At 38.8% G+C, this 23,134-nt stretch overlaps 2 protein-coding genes and 1 long non-coding RNA gene across 4 annotated transcripts; 2 read left to right on the top strand and 1 right to left on the bottom strand.

The window, feature by feature from the left end:
- Positions 1-8,949: 8,949 nt before the first annotated feature.
- On the bottom strand, positions 8,950-14,753 carry LOC148936693 (uncharacterized). Its single transcript, XR_016139359.1, has 2 exons — positions 14,431-14,753; positions 8,950-11,234 (listed from the first exon to the last, which is right to left on the bottom strand). It is a non-coding gene; the product is annotated as an uncharacterized LOC148936693 (long non-coding RNA).
- Positions 14,754-15,559: 806 nt separating this feature from the next.
- LOC105428647 (uncharacterized) lies at positions 15,560-19,726 on the top strand. Of its 2 annotated transcripts, XM_011641066.3 has the most exons (5): positions 15,566-16,551; positions 17,071-17,221; positions 17,687-17,893; positions 17,998-18,076; positions 18,196-19,726. In XM_011641066.3, exons 1-3 carry the CDS (start codon positions 15,988-15,990, stop codon positions 17,875-17,877), a joined length of 906 nt encoding a protein of 301 aa, XP_011639368.2. In that variant the 5' UTR covers positions 15,566-15,987; the 3' UTR covers positions 17,878-17,893; positions 17,998-18,076; positions 18,196-19,726. The 2 variants fall into 2 exon arrangements, with proteins under 2 accessions (XP_011639369.2, XP_011639368.2); XM_011641067.3 differs by lacking the exons at positions 17,998-18,076; positions 18,196-19,726 and having other exon boundaries at positions 15,560-16,551; positions 17,647-17,784.
- A 1,224-nt stretch (positions 19,727-20,950) lies between these two features.
- Positions 20,951-22,536, top strand: LOC105428648 (polyisoprenoid diphosphate/phosphate phosphohydrolase PLPP6). The gene is made up of 4 exons (XM_011641071.3): positions 20,951-21,132; positions 21,428-21,562; positions 21,642-21,741; positions 21,855-22,536. The coding sequence occupies exons 1-4, from the start codon at positions 21,124-21,126 to the stop codon at positions 22,241-22,243; spliced, it is 633 nt and encodes a 210-aa protein (XP_011639373.1). The 5' UTR covers positions 20,951-21,123; the 3' UTR covers positions 22,244-22,536.
- The last annotated feature ends 598 nt before the right edge of the window (positions 22,537-23,134 follow it).

Genomic DNA, 23,134 nt, shown 5'->3' with positions numbered 1-23,134 from the left:
TAGATCCGCGCGCTTTCCAGGCGGAAAAAAAAAAGACCGCGATATCAACCAATATCTTATCAACCGTATATTCGATGCCAAAAGTCACGCCAGTCCGTTTACCCTCGGCAAGCGACAACGCCGTAACGGGGGGGAGGGGGGGGGAGGGAGGAGAGAGACGGAGGACGATCGAGAAATCTGAGAAGAAAAATGAAATCGACAGAAAACCATTGGAGAGAATTGCGCGCGTACGATGCAAGGATGCGCCATCGCAATGTAGACATTATAGGTATCGTCGTTGTGCATACGGCCACGGACGTTACGTCGTAGTCGTGCCGTAAACGTGGCGGCGATATCAACGGCGGCTCACGGAGCAGAGGTCAGAGATAAAAGGCCGAGATAAGAATGGACTCGCAGGTGAACCAAGTGTAAGCGAGTCCGATAACCGGCCCGCGCTATCTTATCTGCTCACTACCTCGATACAGCCGAGGCCGCGATAGACCATCGAGCTGGATTCTAACGGCCGTGGCGTTCGCGCTCGCAAAGCTCGTAGAAAAGCTAACGTCGTATTGTTTTGCAGTGACGATGGTTAGTACGATAGGATAAGGACGAGGATGAGGAGAAACGCGCGAGTTGGCGACGATACAATCCGCGCGTCTCGTTAGGCATCAAGGAGCCCGAAGGCGTTCGCCTCCGATCGCCTGGACGATTATGAATGTGCACATTGAGCGTCGGGGCACCGATGCCAAGCTCACGACGATCGATACACGCCTCGCCGATCGACAGGCTTTGTTCGCAACGATTGTTTTCGTTCTGATCGGAAGCGTAAGTCTCCGATCGAGATGCGTTGCGTATCCAAGAATCAGATACAGCGCGAAACGTAAAAGCGAGTCCTCGGGCGAGTTCGCAACGCATCGCGTTTCGCTCTATATTTTCCCAATAGTTTATAATTATCCGATAAAAAGGTTGATAAAAGTTCTGCGCTGTTGTATAAATTATTTTTTACGTTAAATATAACCACGGATAACTTTCAATATATCACCCGCTTCTAATGAAAGATCGAACGATATGATAAATGCGATATAAAAAGAGATGTGTCAAATCACATATTCTCATATTTTTAAATATTAACGATCGATAAATACACGGCGGCCATTAATACGAGACTCATAGGATAGTTTCGATCCAATGTGAAGTCCTGATTGGTCCCACGTGTATTCATTTTGATGAAGTGACAATTCCGCGGAGCATTACAATATAAAGTGTCAATTTTAACACTTTAAAGTCTAATGACGCGATTCATCTCTGTCAAACGTGATAGCTCCCTCAAAAACCCGCGAGATAAAGTTGCGTTCGGCTACATTTTCTTTTCATCTGTGTCTATTCATCTTGTACGCGCGAGCATATACGCAATACGTAATCATACTGCGATATTTTTAATGGCGGATGACAAGACTCCGTCATTTGCGGTTACGATTGACGTTCAAGTTACATCGCGCAAGCGTTTCTATCGCGTTAGTATTAAACCCGTTTGTGATAAAGAGCGAAACAAAGTGTAGGTACTTTCGCGTCTTAAGAACATAACATGTAATTATAATATCTCATGTCTAAGGAGAGGTGTTAGCCGTGAGCATGATTTCGATGCAACATTTTCCTGTTCATCGTTTCCTCTTTTTTTCAAACGTATGCAAGTGAAAAATATATTTACTCAAATGTACAGGGAAAACTTAAATATATACTCTTCCTGATTCATAACGAGCATAAAATATTACAAGAAATATTCGAATAATTTAAAATAGTAATTGAACTTGAGTAAAATGTAGCGTGTGTAAATTGTGCATTTCAAACGTCCATAAAACATCTGACAGTAAATAACGAGAATATCATATAGTAACAGAAATCAATCGAATTTCGATTTCGATCCACTTGATCAAAGTTCAATTGTAAAGAGATAAACTTTTTCGAAAGACTGTACTTCGCGCTTACAGTCTCTATTTCAGCACGAGTTCCGCTATCAGCAGTCTGTACTTCCGGTGGCCGCCGTCTCTGCACTTCTACATAGAAACTCAAGGAGAGACTACGCGTGCGAGATACGCGTAATACTGAAATATTTAACATGCTTCCTCCTTCTGACAATTCTCGCAATCCCCAATCGGGATGCATTTCGCATTTACGGTGCCTGACGAAAATGTGTGATGTGAAAGGGTTAAAAATAGCATCGACAAACGCCGCGTTCCGTATTCGCAGAGAATGCAGTAAAAAAAATGTGACGCGACGAATTAACACGTGGTTTCCATAGAAGAGTCAATGCTCGGCTAATCTTGAAACTCAAGATTTTATGAAGTTACGAGTTAGTTATATTCCGCGAGAAAAACGTGCGGCATTCCTCAAACTACGTAAATAAAAGTGACCATCAAGAGTAATAAAATCAATTTGGAATGAGATAAAGAATTATAAATATAAATATAAATTATTATTATTTAATAATATCACTTAAGCAAACTTAAGATTTAATAGATATTGAAATAATAAAACGTTTTCATAGATAATCCATTTAAATTATTATATGATACGATTATTATAAAACGTTTACATTTTTTAATTCTTGTTTACCCTTTTGTGATTAACATTGAATACAATGGCGAACAATAACGTATAATGAAATTTCGGCGGTAAATACGCAAAGGTAAATAAAGCCCGCGATAAATACAATACTCGTTCATCAATTTTTCCGCGATCTCTCAATGATGCCAGGCAAAGTCACGCTATGGCGTGAGATAGCGATAGTACGAATGATGAATCAATGCGCCAATTATAATTACGCGTATTAAAATTTTGCAACCGAATCGCTCACCGAATCGACGTCGATGCAGACGTCGTCGTCGTTCCACGGACGATCGGCGTCAGAGCTCGTCGAATGACGTGCCGCTGCGCGCCATTTCGCGCGATCGTCACCCCTATCGATCCGTTCGATGCTCCAACCGTTTCGCACACAAGTCGTTGCACAGCTACCGAGCGCGGAACCACGTGATCCGTGGTAGCGGGGCGCCGGATCCACGGGACGCAGGATGCACTCGCGCGCGAAGCGCGCGACTTCCGTGTGTGTGTGTGCGTGCGCGCGCGCGCGCGCGTTCGCGCACGCCTGTACGACGGAAATACGCGAGTTGTCCGGAATCGTGTTCCGTTTCCTACCGTCGTCGTCGTCGGAAATGACAAACGCAGCGTGTACGAGACAGCGATTGTCGCGGTTGCACGCGCGAGATCGTACTGGCGGCCGCGTATGCGAGAGCCACGGCGCGCCGACGGCGGCGGCGGATCGCGATTTCGAAGGTGCGCGTGGATAAGAGCGTTCGCGCGACGCACGCACGTGACCGCGCACCGCGACCGATCATCGACATGTCCGCGCTGACGCGGCGCGACGCAACGCAACGCAACGCAACGCAACGCGACGCGTCGCGACGGGTCGCGCGTGTAAACAAAAGGCGCGCCCGGATTGGCGCGTGTCGCGTCCTCGGCGTCGGCTCCCGCCGGCGACCTCGTCGCCGGTCACCGCGAGGACGCGGCGAGCGCGCGCGACCGAAAACGGACGCCCTGTAATTCGAACTCCCGGTCGTCGCGTCGTCGCGACCGAATTTCGACGCGGTGTGTCACGACGGACACACTCTCGTCCGGTACGCGTTTGTTTACGTTATCTGCATCGCCGCGTCTTCGAAGTTTATATGACCATCGTCGATGCGTGCTGGTCTCGGAGTCTCGGATCAAATTTGATTTCGCACTGCGCGTCTCGAATGCTTGCGAAACGTACTTTTCCTAACGATGGTAGTTACGTTACGAGGTCAAGCGTGCGGACAAACCCACGCTTACCGTGTCGTGATATCTCCGACTTGCTCATACCTTGCGTTATGTTGCTCTGCGCAGCCTTTTGCTTTCATCAATTATCTTCAGCGATTATTTCCGATCAACTTGATCGATCCTAACATGATCGATTCTTATTGTATTATACTAAAGTATATTGAATAAAACATACGATATAAGATATATTTGTTTCATAAAGTTGTCTATTTTCCTGTTCAGTGTAGATTTGTTCAAATCCTGATCGATTAATATTTTTTGTTTTAACTCAATAGATCTTTTTGAACAGATAGATAATCTCATTTATCTTAAGCTCTAACCTAATCCAATTTAAATACATTTAAATACATTTCCCTTCACTTCCTTCGAAGAATATTCAAGAATTACTAGGTATCAAATGGAGATAGAAAGTAATCACTGTGTAATTATTCTCTTGTTATTAGAACGCACACTCATTATTTCATCTCGCACTATTGCCCGCAATGTTATCCAAACGTGCGTTTGCTGTTTTGCTAATTACAAACGTAGCTAATTATAGAATTCAATTAAGAAATCGTAACGAATTTAGTAATAAAATTATTGTATACCACTGTCAGCTTTAATACTCATTAAATTTTCTCAATTATATAATTTCTAATTTCTAATTTACGCGCAACACTATTTCAGTATTTCACAAAATCATAATTAAGAAATTAAAGACACAAACGTTCCATTTCATTATTCTAATAAAGTCCCTTGTTAAACTTATTTAAAAATATTAACAACAGTCTTCAAATATTTTTGTAATCACAGAAATATTTTCCTTCATTACTCCAGACATACGTAAATTATCGTTATCGCATTACAATAATTCTAACAAGGATATTATTAATTTCGATATGTCAACGATCGTTACCTTCGAATGATAGCCGGCTTATCGATTAAAACTTCTTACCGAGGCGAAAGATAAAAGAATCATTATTCTCACGGTTCTCCTTCATCGATTACTACTATGTACAATCCCAAGGGAAATAACCTCCGATAATCGAATATATCAATGATTGTCTGACTGCAATAAATGATTTCTCCATACAAGTTCAAATTATCACAATTAATGTTTCGCATAAAGCAACAAGAGAATGAAAATATATATATATATATATATATTTATATAAAAAATAGATTGCATATAAATCATTATCCTCCGTTGCACAATACGTATAATTAATTCTTCGTCGATTGAAATTGAAGGTAAATTTCGTTTCAATTGAATTAATCTAACTCTTATTTAGAAAATTTATACGTAGTAAAGAATTATGATGCACATAGGAATACGCGCGAGCATCACGGATAACGGCGATAAGATGTTTATGCCCAAGGTGTCAGCTGATCGCAGTCACGGTGTAACTGCTGATCTCTGCAAAATATGATTCTCTCGGAAGGAGGATCGGAAACATCTTTGAAAGCGACTTCTCGAGCTCGTCGCCAGTGAGACGCCGAGGAAATCGTCAAATATCCATGATTCGATCTTGGCATCGCGTGCGCGAGCGCGAATTATGGGCCGTTAGCTGAGATCTGAATTACTGGTTAATACCGATTGTCGTGTCAGGAACGCGGAGCACGGCGAATAAAAACGGGTCCGCCGCTGGTGTATCGCAGTAGTTATAAGGCGTATCAAACTACGGGATAAGAGGACGATGGTGGAAAGAGGCGGTGATTAATCGCGCGGTGATAGTACAGTGATGCTGGTGGTGGTGGTGGTGGTGGTGGTGGTGATGATGATGGTGATGGTGATGGTCGTGATGGTGATGGTGGTGGTGGTGGTGGTGGTGGTGGCATAGCTATGGGTAACCATGCGTAATGGTGGCAGAAATGACTTCCTAACTGATGAGGATTCGCGTTCCGTAGGATAGAAAGATATATTAAATTCTCTGATCGATAGAAACGATTCACGAAGATTAGCATTCGTACTTTTTTCCTTGGACACTGTCCTCTTTCTTAGGGCATTCGAGGACGTCCAGAGGGATTTCGAAAACATTATCCGAAACGTTATCCGAAATAATTATGAACATTTAGGAAATTTTCTAAATATATATATATATATATATATATATTTTTTGCTTTGATTGCTTTGATTTCTTCCGCACCACTCTATATTATCATATTTTAAATCGCTGCCTTAATGACTCTCACTTTTTTCTAAAAATCATATTGTTTTCTCTAGAAAAAAGTCATTAAAATATGTAACCTCCGCTGAAAACTGAAGAAATAACATTGTAACTACTGCGATTATCTTTTTCATATTAAAAGAAGATTATTAGAATATAAAAAGACTACCTGAAGATTTGTTCAAAACTTGAAAAACTGATAACTATTATATACATGCATTTTTGTATGTGCTCGGTATTACAAATATCCGAAATTTTTGGTCTGTAAGTTTTAGTTTTCAAAATGTTTATATGGCAACCCTATTCATGACTCAATCCAAGAAAAACAGATTGATTTTTAAAAATCTTGTTTCTCATCGCTCGAATCACTTAGCTGTATAAAATAGAAAAATAATAGTATAACTTACTGGTTTTGATTAGATAAGTATATCTCAAATATAAATATTAATTTTAAATGAACGTAACATGATGACATTCATCCTTCATCAATTTGCGCAATACCAATTTTCACTTACTTAAATACGAGATATCGTGTGTTTATTACCAAATCGCACTCCTGAAGCACTCCTTTTTTAAACGAAAATACGATAAGTTTTGCGTCGTCAAGCAGGTTTTGAAGATACCTCAGGAAAGATGCATAATAAATATTAATTAGTACGACATAGCGAAATACGTAGATCGCTTTATCTCAATGTCAATGTTACCAAGTCAGCTCGGGTTACATTCATTAGGCTCATTAACATCCGATAAGCGTGGGAGATTATGAGCGCTGATGAGGGATTCTTGTTTGATCGATGGATACTTCGAAAATCCATCGGTGTACACTATCGTTTTATCGATCGTCCGTCCATAATTAAGAAGCATTTGATATACATACGAGATTATTAGAAAAATCTGTTCGCTTCCAGCGATTACATATAACTCATCTCGGTCAGTTGCTGTTTTAATTGTATTAATTAAATATGATGTTAAACAGTTCCGTTCATTAATTCGCCGAGCGAAGCGCACGTATTCCCGCAAGTCGCGGGCGTTCCGTTGCTTTGAGCAAACGCCTATTTTTCACAAACACGTTCACATCGGCGGAACATAAGATCTCGCAACACGAAAATCTTCTCGCCGGCCTCCCTAATTAAGTCGCGCGCGTTCGAAGTGCGTTGTTAGTGCATCACGCGTCAGACTCGCGACGGTAAATGACCGTCCTCTCTGGGATAAGGCGGCCACCATTAAAGTCGACGCGTTGCGCCGTGGAAAATATCGCGCGGCGTCGCATAAATATCGCGAGCGTAAGAGCCAATAATAAAATCGTAAAAGTGGCTCGAGTGGTTCAAAAGAGAAGGCGCGCCTCTCCGCCGCGCCTCGTTCAGCTGAACGCTCGCGATATTTAAGCTGACTTGCTCGCCCGTTCGCTCCCGCGCTAATGACGCGGCGGCGGCGGCGGCGGCGGCGGCGGCTTTTGCTCGCGCGCGAGCGAGGAGACTCGTTAAGCTTCCTCCTCTTCGAGGGCTTTCAGCCGGCTTCCTCCACGCGGATGTTGATACACGTGAGCGCGCGCGCGCGCGCGCGTAAAACACGCATACACGCGCGTACGCACCTTCGCGCGCGGCGAGGCTCGACCTCGGTCGCTCCAATTCACCCGTTAATTGGGCGACATTTTCGCCGTATGCCTTTTTTACGCTCCTGCCCTATCTCAACGAGCCTCCCTCGGGTCCTCCCTTGAGTACCCGTCCGGGCATAAATTATGGCGATTACCGCCGGCCGCTGGGGTACGCGCTCCCATTCTCCCTCTCTAGCTCTTTCTCTCTCGCCTCTCAGGAGCCGATTTGCTAATTATCGGCTTCCGCCGTGCAAGTTTCCGCCATTTCTCTATCGGGCTCTTTCGCGAGGACCGACGCCGCCGATAGAGAAATAAACGCTGTTATGGCTTCGGCCGTTAATACATTTCTTCACGAATCGCTGCACGTCGCGCGCGACTCGATGTGGCGCTTAAAAGCGCTCTTGCTACTGGTACCATCAGAGATCGTCGGCCAGATTGCAGAATTTTTTGTCTCCCGCTCTATAATCGCGCTCTATAACGTCGGCTATCGACGCGAAAGAAAAAAACGATACGTGTGCAATGTACGACATGTGCTCAACAGGTGCACGCGGACATAACACGGGAGAGCTGCGCGTTAGAGGATTAGCATAAAAATCCAAGATAGAGCGGCTGCATCGGAGCGGCATGCGCTATCTCGATCCTACGAACGGGCGAATACCAACGAATGACGACGCAAAACCTGCCGAGCCGGGTGAGTAAGAACTTTATATCCTGGAAGCGTGCAGGTTCGTCGCGTAACGAAGTTGAGAATTTACGAGGTTTTATCGAGAGAGCCGAGCAAAATTACACGGAGGCTAACGCGCTCGTGTACTCCACTAAACTTAGAATCGGAACGATTCGCTCAAGTTATAAAAGCTACAGACCTATCTCGAGAAAATGATAAAACACTACGGCTCGTCCGACCGCTGTGACAGATCCATCGACAATTCGCTGAAGAGAGAAATGAGTAAAGCGAATCACATACGGACGTCGCCTTGATGCGCGAATCAAGTAGAGCATTGATTTCATATTGCATCAAGCTCGCAATGTGAAGGGATCAGTATTACTATTAGAGAAATATCCGTGGCGAATCGAAAATTAATTCACGATATTCAAAGTTACGTCCTGGAAGATGTAATGGAGATATGCAGTTAGTATTTGCGAATAAATCGAATCGAAAAATTAATATTCTTGCTTAAAAAAATTATATAAAATGTTGTATGTTTTCATTTCATGTTTCACAATTCCGTGTGTAGCATAGAATGCTTGATAACAACATTTGCAAAGTTATTTTATAAATTTCCGATAATTTCTCTTTTACTTATTTTCAAGATATTTTAACGTGATAATAAAAGCTACTTAATAAAGCTAGACACTATAGACGCATGTTTCGCAGTATTTCTTTTTTGATGTCATACATTTTTAATTAAATATGAAATTTAGATAAATTCTACCGATTTGTATCGTGTTTATGTATATGCCTTCCTCGTATTACGAACGTTGAGTGTGACATGAAGAAAATTATTTGCATAACTATACCTTTATAATTATATCTTTAGTACGGTTTTAAATATTTCAAAGAAAATACTTTCAAATAAAATATTCTTACTTGTAACTTTCTTATTCGCAATAGTTCGATACAACATATATAATAGATACACACACACTATCAAAATGCACCATCCTCACAATGATATCCGCTTACAAAATGAACATATAATTAATTTTCACAGTATTTTAAATTATTACAATATTATAATATTGTAATATAATAACTACGAGATTACTTGCATAAATAATTTGCCTAGATTCTTTTGACTCGTGATCTTCTTATATCCCGCACACAGGCGCCGCTTCGGGAGGGAGACTTACATCTTCGTTACGATTACCCGCAATGGTATCAATGAAAGCTAATGGATCCTCTGTCGCTTTCTATTAGGGATACTGTCGGCGTGCAATCGCGCGCACGGCAAAAACGTCCGCGCACATAGTTAGGATCGCGGAATGGAACGCCGCGCGTCCTGAATAACGGCGCGCTTTTTTTGGCGTTCGCGCTGCTGCGTGTGATGCACGTACATATATATATATATATATATATATATATATATATATATATATATCTCAGAATAACACATAAATTTATCGCGAAGCTGATCAGCGCTAATAAGCCACGCGCTTGTCCTCGTACGGACGCGAGCCCCGACCAGTTTCCCGATATAACCGGCATTTCTCATCGGTTCGATTCCTCTCGTTCCGCCAGTGAGATGCCATGCCAGACGCGCCACCTCCATGGTGACTTGTCCCGGATGCCTCTTCCCCGGAACGGTAGCTCGTCCGAGACTTCAGACGACAAACTCGTTTTTCGTACCGACTATTCAAACCGCTTGCCACTCGCGATCTCGGCGAGCGTGCATCAATTACTCGCAAGGGCTGATGCAATCTCATAATGAATAACTACCTCTTGTATATAAAATGTACTGTACCAGATTAAGTTTGAAATATATTTATTCTTTGTACGAAAAAAAAAAAATCTAAAATATCGAAAAATTATATTTTTTTTATCGATATGCATTGAACGTTGAATGAAAGAGTTCATAGAAATTTTTTTAATATTCGAAAAAATTGAGTTTTATGATAATTATTATCCTGAGAAAGATTATTTAAATTTTTCTGAACTCGATATATCCCACACGACACAAATGTTGCAGCAATATATTTGTGCCGTATGGGAATTGCACATTTTTCCAATTAATTCTTTATGTGCTAGACTCTAAAGATTTTTCCTACGTGAGAGATAGCAATTTATTTCTCTCTCTCTCTCTCTCTCTCTCTCTCTCTCTCTTTCTCTATCGTGACTATTCACTTGTTGATATATATTCACGCAATTTTACCGCGGCCGATAAAGACACGCGAGTATCGCTAAAAAACGAGATACTCTCTACCAATTACTCCGGCGAACGTCCTCGTTCCGTCATGAACGGCGACAAGGGTTCGTCGCTCGACCGCCGCTCGCAGCATCCGACGACACGGCGCGTCCGATGCTATCCATTCAAACCGCCGCGCCGCGGAGTGAAACGAAGGTAATCGAGCGCGTCCGCGGAACATACCGTGCGGCCTGCACGCACGTAAACGTACCGGGAATCTCTTCTCCGGGACACCGTCCTGCGCCACCGGAGGAGGACGACCGGGCCTCCGCCGCCGCCCGTCATGACGCTCTTCTTCCGCAGGCGGTGAGCCCGAAGCGGGCGAGAACAGAGCCGCAATTTGCGTAATTGCGATGCATCCTTCCCCTGCATCCACGACAGGACGCCTCCCGCGGCCCTGAGCACCACCCCTCCTTTCCCTCGTTCTTTCATCCTCCTCTCGTCTCCGTCTTCGTCTCTCGTTCGGTCCCCGGTCTCTGTACTTTACGAGCGCTATAGATGGAAATTTCGCAGCCATTTCGAAGCCATGCTTTATCCCTCGAGCCACTGCGGCACGACGGCAATGCCAATTAGTTGCATTCACGCCTCGCCCTCTTTCCATGCGCCGGGCGCAGGTGCCAGGGGTGTGATTTCCGATGACGGTAATCGCGATTCCGGCCGCACCGTCGCGATGCCGATCGGAGACGATAGGTGAAAAGGGGAAGGAGACGAGCGGTATGCGCGCACCGTCCACGCCTATTTACCGCTGCATAAAGGTCTCTGAAATATACATAATAATATCATAATTCACAGAACAAGATATTTCCTTGCGCTTGATGATCCAACTATAGGGATGGTACGCGCGCGCGCGATCTGTTTTCAACGGAAACGCACGTCCGATGGCAATGCATGACGTCCGCATGACGTGGTATTAATTTTATTTATGGAAGATGTGCCCCGCGCGCGCAACAAAGTAGTAATTCCGATTCCAAAATGAACGTATGAATTACGAGGCGGAATGAAGAGCAAGTTATTCGCGACAAGCTGGAATTCTAACGACACGAAACATGGATTTCTTCTATTTATCTATTCCATTTATCACGCTTTGGAATAGAATGATAGACTTTGATGATGATGGTCAAAAAATAAAATTATCTCTGTTTAACTTGTCGAATGCTGAGTTTAATCACCTCATCTAGATATGTTGTGTCTCTGACTGTTTGACTATTTGTGTTGACTCTTTGTGTTTGACTCTTTGATGTTGAATCAATTACTTATCATTTCTTTCTTTAAAAGTTTTCATCTGATCTCAAAATATTTCTTGCAGAAGGACGTTATGAACATGAGATATTATTGACTAACATTATTGAACTTTTACTTTTATTGATTAGTTAAATTATAATGTTACATAATCACTTCATTATAGCCAATAGAAAATTTTATTAAAAAATAATTAGTATTTGACTAAAATGATATTTTTCACTATAAGATGTTCTGTAGGAAATTGTTGTAATTGATATTGTTAAATTAATTATCAATTTATTAAAAGGGATATATAATTTTAATTTTGGCTAACAACATTACAAGCTTGTTAATCAATTTCTATGAATCTCATAGTTTTCTTATTTAAATTATTCATATAAGTTATAAATTTTATATATACATATAAATTATATAAATTTTATACAAATTTGTTCATTTTATATAAATTTGTAACATGATACAATGTATGACAATCTTAGCGTCCATGGGTACATTATGGCTTTATATTTTTAAAGCGTAAATTCTTTTTTTCGAAAAACCGGTAAATGCATTATCAAAACCGCGGTCCGATTCACGTTCAAAGTATTATTGGCGTCATTTTAGTCTTGTTTTACATGTAATGAACAATAAATAGAATGACGTCAATAGCACTTTGAACATGAATCGGATCGCGGCCCAAACTAGTCAAATACGCGTAAATATTCGAATCGAGAATTCGAGGGATGCGAGCTGTAAATTGGATGCACATATTTTGTGAGGAGTGTGAGTGATTTAATACCGGTGGAATATACCGGTAGTTAAGCACGAAATTGCGAGAAAGAAAGAGAGAGGTCGCATTCCCACTTCTCCGTCAACATCGTGCAAAAAAACACGGCGGAAAAAATGCTCGTTACATTCCGGCCGTGACGTGACACGCGAAGCCGTATTTAAGCTGGTGCTCGATGCGACGCATCTGTCTGACGTGTCTGTCTGTGTGTTTCATGTGCTGCTTACGATGATCTACGAGAAGCACTTGAGTTGGAATGATACTAATTGCAATAAAGAAGAGCGTTTAAAAAAAAAATCAAAATTTCTATAATTAAAAACAACTCCTTTCTTATTACTATTTGTTTACGAAAAAAAAATTGCTTATGATTTTCATGCGTATTAAAGTAACATCAATTTTCTTTATAAAAAATTATTTTACCTTATATATTATTGTATTTATAAATAGTATATTATATTTATAATAATATATAAAGCTAATTATACGTTTGATTATACTCGAAATGTAATTATTACGTTCATTAATTAATTCTCTCTATAACATCGTTAATTAATCAATTTTAACAGAGAGATATTTATATATTTAAAGTGATAAAAAAAGCAGAAATAATTTTTACTTCAGAGACATTCAATTTTTCCTGATGTTTATCCTGATGCCGCGATGTTTCTTCATTATGTGAACATGCAGTTTCATATTTCCTCGTACCGAGATTCTCAATTTCCTCGATATATATTAAAACAAATACATACATATCCTTTTGTCGTTATTTATATTGTTTTATATTTATATTTTTTTATATTTATATTGTTTTGACAAGTGTGTTTTGCAAGTGTGTTTCGTTAGTTCCCTAAATGTTTCGATGTACGCATTGTACCAATGCGTTTGAAAAGCGTTTGCGTTATCGTTCGCGTGCGTACGCGCGCGCTCATCGCGAGCCTCACACGCGACTGCGGGAGTGGCTCGCGGACGCGCCCTGCGCATCCTGCCCGTTCGGACGCATGCATCTCCCTGCATCTCGATGTGTACTCGGTGTACTCGGTGGACGCGGGAGATCGGCAAATCTAAGATCGTGCAACTGGTGTCCAGTGGCGTGTCCGCGGCGAGTACACGTTCGGCGAGTCGTGCGAGCGAGAGCGAGCGAGACGAGGCGCGCGCCAGTCGGACGTGAGGAACGAAGAGTGAAGGATGAAGGAGCCCCGGGGAGGAAAGGCGACGGGGGTGAGGCCCCGAAGAAGAAGGGGAGAAGTAGAATGTGCGCGCGGTTCTCGAAGGAGGAGCTGTCGGCGGTGAAAAATCATACACCCCGCCGCCACTGCCATGGCCGGAGCGCAGCATCTGCTCTACATACTCTGGCTCTCAACCTATCTCTCCCTATCATATTCTCCTATGCACACCGTCGTCGATCGACGACCTGTAAAAATCGCTCAATCGATGACCTCGAAGCGCACCTTCGCATCCATGATGCGTGCGATAATCGATTCCCCCCAGTGCTCGCTGCCCAGTGCTCCGCATGCTCCTCGAAATAATTCTGTCGCTCGAGATAATTATGGATTTTACAGAAATTATGAACGCGCCATGCTCTTTGCGCTTTACGTAGGTACTTTGATAAATTTACTCCGCTATCTGAGTCTGCGAACCGGCCAAATATACCGAAGAGAGAAAGTTTTTCAACAAATTTTTCAATAAAACGCGATTCTAATTATGCTACTAATAATCGCGCAGTTAAGCGATGTGATAAATTTAATTTTGTGACACAATCATCAGCGCAGATAAAATATATATATATATATATATATATATATAAAATATATATTATCGCGTATATATTTTGTAATCATTCTACATAAAATAAAATCTGAGAAAATGAGATGTTACGCTGCCAAAAAATAATTTTCCTCGGAAATCGATATTGTGGAAAAATCCTGAGCAAATCTTTTTTTTACTTACGTTATCGCTTCGCTTAATGAATCGTACCATCGTTTTCGTGTCCGTAAATCCGAGCCGGGTAATCGTAGCTATTTTTAAAGAGTTTCTCGCACGCGATCATCGGAACTTCCGCGAAGGCACAGGAGAGCTCATCAATGAGAACCTCGAAGAATCGGAGTAGCAGAGCAAGATATACGTGTGCTGGCTGGGCTACCGGTCGGTCGGGTCGGGTCGCTGTTCCCCTGTGTTTCATCTCTCTCTCTCTCTCTCTCTCTCTCTCTCTCTCTCTCTCTCTCTCTCTCTCTTTTGCTCTGTTTTGCCCGCTCCTCTCCCGTTGCCTTCCTCTTTTCACCTCCCCCGGCTTATCCCTCGGCTCGCTCTCGCCCTTTCGTTACCCCGCCGACTCTTCCTCTCTGTCTCCACCGCTGCCGCTCACTCCCGTGAGTTGTTGTTCGACCATTTTATTACTTTTATAAATGCCGCCGCCACGATGCTACTACTCTACCACTCGCCCCCCACTCGTGGATCGGCGTGGCAGGCGTTTCCTTTGTTGTGTCCTCCACCACGCTCCATTGTTGCTCGCGGAAAGATGCGAATTTTAATTTGACATTGTCTAATATTATTTATGTATGCGGCTAGAGAAACGCCGCGAAGAGACGCGCGCTCTCCGGGGAAAGACCGCTCTCGCGCGATCTCACATCGTGCCGTTTCTTCCATTCGATAGGAAACCGTAGGTGACTACGTCTATTCCGACGACTTAACTTCCGCATGGAACCGTTCTCCATGCAAAGTTATCCGAATTTGTATTCTCGCGAATACCCATTTGAATCTCGCCCATTGTTCTTTATTATGTAGCCAACTCTCCCAACGAGAGGTTTGACAACGAATAAATTATTTAACCTTTATTTAACGCGTATTTATTTAACATTATCGATTTTAGCAACATACAGCGACATACAATTCAAAGCTTCTCCTCTCGCAATTTATTTTTTCTAAGAAAAATGATCTTGCCAATCCTCCTTCCCCGCAATAATATCTCTGACCTATTGCGTGAGTATTCTTGGTCGTCCTTCAATATGCTCAAAACCCCGTGGCAAATCGTCACGTCTCGTTCACCATAAGCGTAATCTAATTACGCGGCATACGCGAAGTGACCGTCGACGAGCGACGAGGCACCGCTAGACTTGCGCGTACGTGCTTGGTCCACCTAGAGAAATCAATATCACAGCCTGCAATCCAGGTTCGCGCTACGGACCGCTTTGCACGACGGCACGCGCAACAGTTGCGTGGAGACGAGACACGAAGAAGAGATACGAGTGACGGGTGCGTCATCGGTGCGATAAGAATTCACTCGATAACAATTGCAAAGTGCGTGCGAAAATTTTAGCTCGAGCCGATCAATTTATATTCGGATCGGTTGGTTCTCAATTAAAAAAAAAAAAAAAAAAAAAAACCATGTAACTTTGAATGCCGTCTGGTACATCCCGCGTTGCCATGGAAATTCGCGAATACGATCGCACCGGTCCCGAATTGAAGATACTCAGGTAGAGAACGCGATGCCGCACAGACTTTGCCAGGATGACGGAAGAGAAACGACTGTCGTTGGGCATCAACGTTAGCATTCTGCTGATATTGACAATATTCGGCGTGCTTCTGTCTTTGCCTCTGCGATTGTTGTTCGACACGAATTATTCCGACCATAATCGCGGAGATGGTCTCGATGACCCGGAAGGGAGAGGAAGAGAAGCCGCGATACCGATGGATCATCGAAAATTAAAACGCTGTCCGAATCTGCAGTACGAGGACCGCTTGATGTCCGTCTTTATGAGTGATTACGATGAAAATTGCACGTACGTGCAAGACGACGACGAGTGCGACGATGACGAGGATGACGACGATGATGACAGCGACTCTGAAGAGGACGAGGATAGCAGAGAGGATGAAGACGAGGAAGAAGAGAAGACGTACGGAGGGTCCAAGAGGAGCATCGGCGAAGAAATGAAAGAAAGCGCTGAAGAGATCTTGAAGACGCGTCAGATGAAGTCCGTCACGGTGGCAGGCCACATACTCGTGACGATGTTGCTCGTATCAGTAATAGCTGCCCTCGTTGAAGTACTTCGAATACGCTTCGCCAGAGAAAAAGTATTGCGCCATATATTATAAAAGTCCTTAAATTCTTGCGTTGAAACTTGGTATCTTTCAAGCGTAGAAAGTATCGACATGTGTCACTTGAAAAATTTCTCTTGGGACATGTTCCGAGAGCTTTTGCTCTCATTTCTAGAAAACGTTTTTAACAATATAACTTCAACAACATTTCTCTATTTATTTAATTTACTCCTTCTAAGTAAAGTTCTTAATTTAATTCTACAATTCTGAAATGATACTTTGTTTCAACGCAAACAATTAACTGCACTGTCCTTTATTGTTTGAACACATCACGCACGATTTGCACTCAAATATTGTCTGAGCTATAAGTTAAAATTCAGTTTGAGTTAGATTTTGTTATCTGCACCATTGAAAATTAATTGCGATATTCGGCAGAGACCGACGGGATAAGCGCTTCCGCTGTTTTCCTCGCGGAAACTAGTAAAAACCGTCTCTCGATGCTCGGATAGAGCATTCGTCAAACTATTGCACCTTCTCTTTTCAAAAATGCATAAGGATTCGTCTAGGGCAGGCACGATTATTTCTCGGAGATGCTCCTCCAGCGTGGACATACCCGCCACAAGACGTCCCATTTCAAGAGAATTAATTAGAAGCCAAAAGTCTTTTGAGATACCAGGAATGCACCGTTCCGCATTGCGTTTGTTAGGTAATAAAAGAATTATATAATCTATCTATTTAAATATTTATCATAATTAAGGAGAAAAGACATAAACAAGAAAAGATATAAGCGAGATACATAAAAATATATATATAAATAAATTTCTCTTAACAAAATTATTTCGTGAACTTTCTCGACGTAATTAAATGGATAGAGCTTGTTGTTTGTCCGCCTGTGCAGCGATATTCCGCAATGCATTTTAATCACATTTGTTTGCATCTATGAAAAATCCTTACTGAGAAAGATTAATTAAGAATAATTCCTAAATTATACAAGATTATATATTTTGGCAAAAAGTAGAAGATATATGTAAATATTTTGTCACAACGCTTTTAATAATTAAGAAACTAAAACGTATCATTGAAACAGAGTGGAATATCGCGATTACTACAAGGCTGTTTTAATTTGATTAGAAATAGAAGTAGAAGGAAAAATTTAATCATCAACCTACAGGAGCGAGGCCGCCCCCGCTTATCCGTCGCTTCTCGTTTCCAACGCCACAAGCGAAGCAAGCCGCTATTTCGTCTCTTTGTGGTACACCAAGTAAAGGGTTGACACGGCGCCAATCGGCTGAATCGGACGAAGAAATTGGAATGGTTACCAACGCCCTTCATCATCGCACCCGTCTAATCCGACGTCATTAAGGCGGCATAAAAATAGGTGGAAATCACATCAAGCTTTGTTAACCGCGTACCCGGAGATAGATCGAGTATTACATCCAACAAACATCCTCTCAGAGAAATAAATAAATGTCCTCTTTTCAGTAATAATATACCTGTCCATCAAATTCCACGTATTCGCGTCGATGACAACACTAACTGGATACGTGCCGTTAACTAAACGGTATGTTTTTATATATATATATATATATATATATATATATATATATTGATATAATTAAATAGAATTAGTGTATCGATTGTTTTAAAAAACATATAAACGGATATATCGCTTGTCAACAGGTTATACGCAACGCGCAATGATCACGTCCAATGACTCTTACTATTCTCATGCGACGTCGAAAAAAACCTTACTCTAAGAAGATTCGCAGTCAGTCGATCTTCTCCGAATACATTCCTTTATGCGGGTTTAATAGTGCTCCCATTTATCGCGACGCTTTTACATCCCGCTATCCATTGAGTTCTGCTCTCTAGCCAAGCAATGTTTGAAACGTTTTAAAATGAAGATTAATATTTATACAGAATTAAATTTCAGGATCAATTCGCACAAACTACGGTGGAAAAATACTGAATCGCCATAGCACATGCCCGGACTAACACGCTTAATAAAGCAATTTCTATTTTCTATATTTCTCGCACATTTTAAGCATATTTTAAGCTCACGTAATCAAATGAAAGTAATTACAATCAATCTAACTTAACTAGCAATGATTTGTTAAGAAATTATTATCAATCTTCTTGTCGCAAATTAATATAATACAAATACGATGTTTCAAATGGACGATGTTTCAAATTTTAGAAACGTATATATCAGAAGCAAGATAGTATTTTCTAAATTTATTTGCATGCATATCAACAACATAACAAAGCTATTTTAAGCTAAAAAAAATATATATATTTTTAAAAAAATGCTATTCTGATGTAAACTTTTCTACAGGTATTCAGTGAATTGGAATAAGTAGATGTGCATCTTCTCAAACTGATAGTACAACGAGCGATTCTTATTCATATGACTTATTTTTTTAACGCGTTCATAATTTCTTATAAATATCTATATATATATATATGAGGGATCAATCATAGCGATGTAAGTCAGAAATTTTGAAATATAAGTTTCTCACACATTTCTCTTCTCTGACCATCTTCTATTTAATTTTATAATTTTAGTGTATATTTACTGATGTATATTTAAGATAATCAAAAAAATATTAAATTTTTAATAAATGTAATAAATTTTAAATAATTTAATAAATGTAATAATTTAATAAATGTAATAAATTTTTAATAAATGTAATAAACATAAAACACTGTTATTTCTAACAATCAGATTATACTGACTTACACTATTATGATTTTCAGACCTTCATATAATACCTCCGAAGGAAATTAATAAAGATCGTTTTAACTTTACAGAATTTATAAGAAATTATAATAAATGAACTTATTAGAAATACAAATAAATATATTAGATTGTAATTTTGCAAGATTGTAAATAAGTTTCAAAAAATTTCTTCGATATATTTTCGTAATCGGAAAATATGTAACTATCTATATATCGACGAGTCTTCGGCAAGCTCACGCACACCTCAACGACAGCTGTGATCATCGTCTTTCTTCTGTGTGATATGTAGAACCGGCATCACGAATGCCTTGACACATCAAGTTGCACCAATTATGAACATCATTTTCGAGACAGGGCATATTCATGCATCGTAACTACTATGTTGCATTGGCGTAATCGCCATAATCTTGTCCATACTAAGATGTAGATGACGAAAGAGAATTTACAATAAATAAAATTTTCGAAAAATTATATATTGCTCGGAGGTTCAATTTATATCACTTCCCGTATTCTTGGCGAAAATAAAAATTTGGAGCATAAATGTAGCATTAGAGAAAAGTGATAGAAGCGTGAATAAAGTTTCTATTAAATATAAATTAAAATATTGAAACATAAATATTTATCTCCTATAGTTTTGTCTTAATATTGTTTCAATATTTCAATCTTCACACTTCTTTTATTCATATTCTTTCCTTATGCTTTAGATTTATGATCCGATTTTTTTATTTTCACCAGAGATTATTCCAATTTTTTGCTGATTTTCGGAAATTTTTATTTTTACAGATCCGATCTCTTTATAATTGAACTTTTAAATGTTCTTAAAATTTTAATAATATTTATCTTGTAATATCATTAATTTAATAATGGAAATGAGAAATTATAAAAATATTATAAAAATACAAATACATTTGAATTTTTTCTGTGTTAACAATTCGGCAAAACACAAACATTCAGAGAGTAAATGATTTGGATACTGTTTTATTATGTTATTAATAATTAAATAAAAATGAAAAGGGATAAGAGATAAGAATAAAAAGAGAAGAAAAAAACAAGAAAAATAAAATGTCTAATTATTAAAATATATGTTTAATACACTAATAAAATGGTATTTTTATTGAATCTTCTTTAACCTCTAATAAAAATCTAATAAAAATAACAAGTCAATAAATAATAATAGGAAAGTTGAGGCATATAAAAATATGTTAGTAAAATAGCGTGATAATGATAATTAATAGTGATAGTTATTTATTTGACTTTTTCTTTATTATTACATACCTCAACATTTTTATTATTGTCTATTGATTTATTGTATTTATTTATTAAGTTTATGTATCAGCAACTAAAGAAGACTCGATAAAATTGAAACATCATCGCTTACTATTAAAGAACGTTAAATATTTTAATAATATTTTAATAATTAGACATTTTATTTTGTTCGTTTATTGGTCTTTTCATCCTTTTTATTTGTATTTTAATATGAGCCACATATTTAGTTATTAATAATTCTCCAAAGAAGTATAACTTTTATCATTTATATTAACATTTACCTTTTTTAATTCTTTAGTAAGCTTAATATAATCAGCTATTTTTATTTATTGGTAAAGTAGAAACTGGTAGAAAGTAAGTAGACGACTGGAAAATCGATATATATTTATCAATGCGCGCCATCTGTCCATTGTTGGCATTATTTGTTCGTGCGAACATATTTTATCTATATTGTGAATCAGCTGTTTGCTGTACTTAACGGTACTTAACGCCGTCTTCCTTCTTTGTTATTTAATATTATAGATAATGTGACTTATCAGCAATTGATTCGTGACTCTCGATACGTTTTGTTACTTCAACAACTGTTATAATTTGAAGACAATATGGAAACGGTAATTATTCAATTCTTTATAACTTATTATTTATATGCTTAATCAATTATCTTTATCTTGATATTTGTTGCTATGCTGAATGTTATGTGTTTATTATTTAAATAACTACTATTTATACTTTTCTACTATATCTACTATATCTACTATAGCTACTATATCTACTTTTTCGTATAAATATACATTTGTTATTTATTACTTAAGTGAACAATATGGATTTATTTAAATATTACTTCCTCTTTTCTTAATAAGATTTACGAAAGAAAATATAAATAATAATAATCATTTTGTTTTCAAGTCTGATAAGAGACAGATCCCAACGCAGTTGCGGAAAGTATTGGCAGTGGATGCTTATTTGACAGATGAGTTCGTCAAATTAACAGAAAAGATCTTGCCCTTAAAACAGTTAAAAGTACATTATAAATTATTGGAGGTATAACTATTAGGTTTTCTATTTATTAAAAGTCTTTACTAAAAGTAAATTTTTAAATATTTATTGCTTCTTTTTATAGATATCATGTCATGGTATACCTTGGTTGGCAGTAAGTCTTGTATTAATTTGGATTCTTAACATTGAAGCCTTATATCAGATGCAAGTTAATCTTTTAATAGGTATAATCCAAATGAATTTTTTTATTATTTAAATAAAAATGATTTATTTAAGATTCATTGATTAATATATATAAACCATATTGATATATATATATAGAAAAATTATTTTTCAGGATTGATATTTGATATTATCTTGGTTGCTGTACTCAAGGCAATCACAAGAAGAAGACGACCAACTGCTGATGACGCTCAATTTGCTATAGGCCCTGATAAATATTCTTTTCCTTCCGGACATGCATCTCGTGCTGCATTTATTGTATATTTTTTCTTCCATCTCTGGCCCATATCTTTGTTATATATACCACCTTTGCTAGCATGGTCCTTTTCTGTATGTATGTCTAGGCTGTTGATGAGAAGACATCACATATTAGACGTACTTGTTGGTATACTTCTAGGTATCTTTGAAGGTTTATTTATAGGTTATATTTATTTGGAGCAGGAGACATGTATCAGTTTAATCTCCTGGATCACAGATGAAAAAGTATATGGAGCTGAAGTATAGCACAACATTTGTATATTGTATATTGTATTGTGAATTATATCTGAGAAATGTGAAATAAGACATTGTGAATGCATATGAATTTGTATATATGATTGATGACTTGTTCTTTGTACATATAATTAGATAACATTTTTCAAGAATTGGAAAGGTCTAATAATCTAGAGTGTTTAATTATGCAGTTCTAATCTATGAATTGCATGTTTTTTTTAAAAACATCGAAATTATATTTTTATCATCTGTATTTCCTGTCATCGGTGAATCGAATAAATCATACTTCTAAAAGATAGGAAGAAGTTGCAATGATTATTACATTCAAATAATTATTTAAACATGTTTCATCAAATCACATTACAACTTATGAATAACAAATTTGTTTTCTGCAAAATCATGTATATATGATTTATCATTTCTAATCTAATCTTTTCAAATTGAAAATCTATCCCTATCAACAAACTGCTGTGTCTTGATAAATTAATTGAAGTTTGTGAAATCAAAATATTTCTCAAAATAAATTCAATTAATTTAATCTATAATTAATTTATCTTGTAATCCTATACTATTTAATCAGTATAGAATTATTAATCTTGCGTTATTAGTCCTTGTCTTTGATACATGAAAGGAAATTGTAGACAAGGAATTATGTAGTTAGAAATTTTGCTAGGAGCAATCTCATTGATTGAATTGATCGGTGATTAATTCAATTAGAGTTAGTTTATCAAGTCAAAACCGTATTCTAGAACCAACTCTGATTAATTTAGTTCACAATTCATCCTGTAATTCTGTACTGTACTTTTGCTAACATGAATACAAATATTGAACTTGTTTACTACATGGAGAGAGAAATTGCGGGCGACGAATTATGTAGTTGGAAGTTTTGCTGCGAGCAATTCT

This window comes from Pogonomyrmex barbatus, unplaced genomic scaffold, assembly GCF_055798465.1.
Source record: "Pogonomyrmex barbatus isolate J1 unplaced genomic scaffold, ASM5579846v1 scaffold2, whole genome shotgun sequence".
NCBI lineage: Eukaryota > Metazoa > Arthropoda > Insecta > Hymenoptera > Formicidae > Pogonomyrmex > Pogonomyrmex barbatus.
The sequence above is the reverse complement of the archived record's forward strand: the minus strand, read 5'-3'. Positions and strand labels throughout refer to the sequence as shown.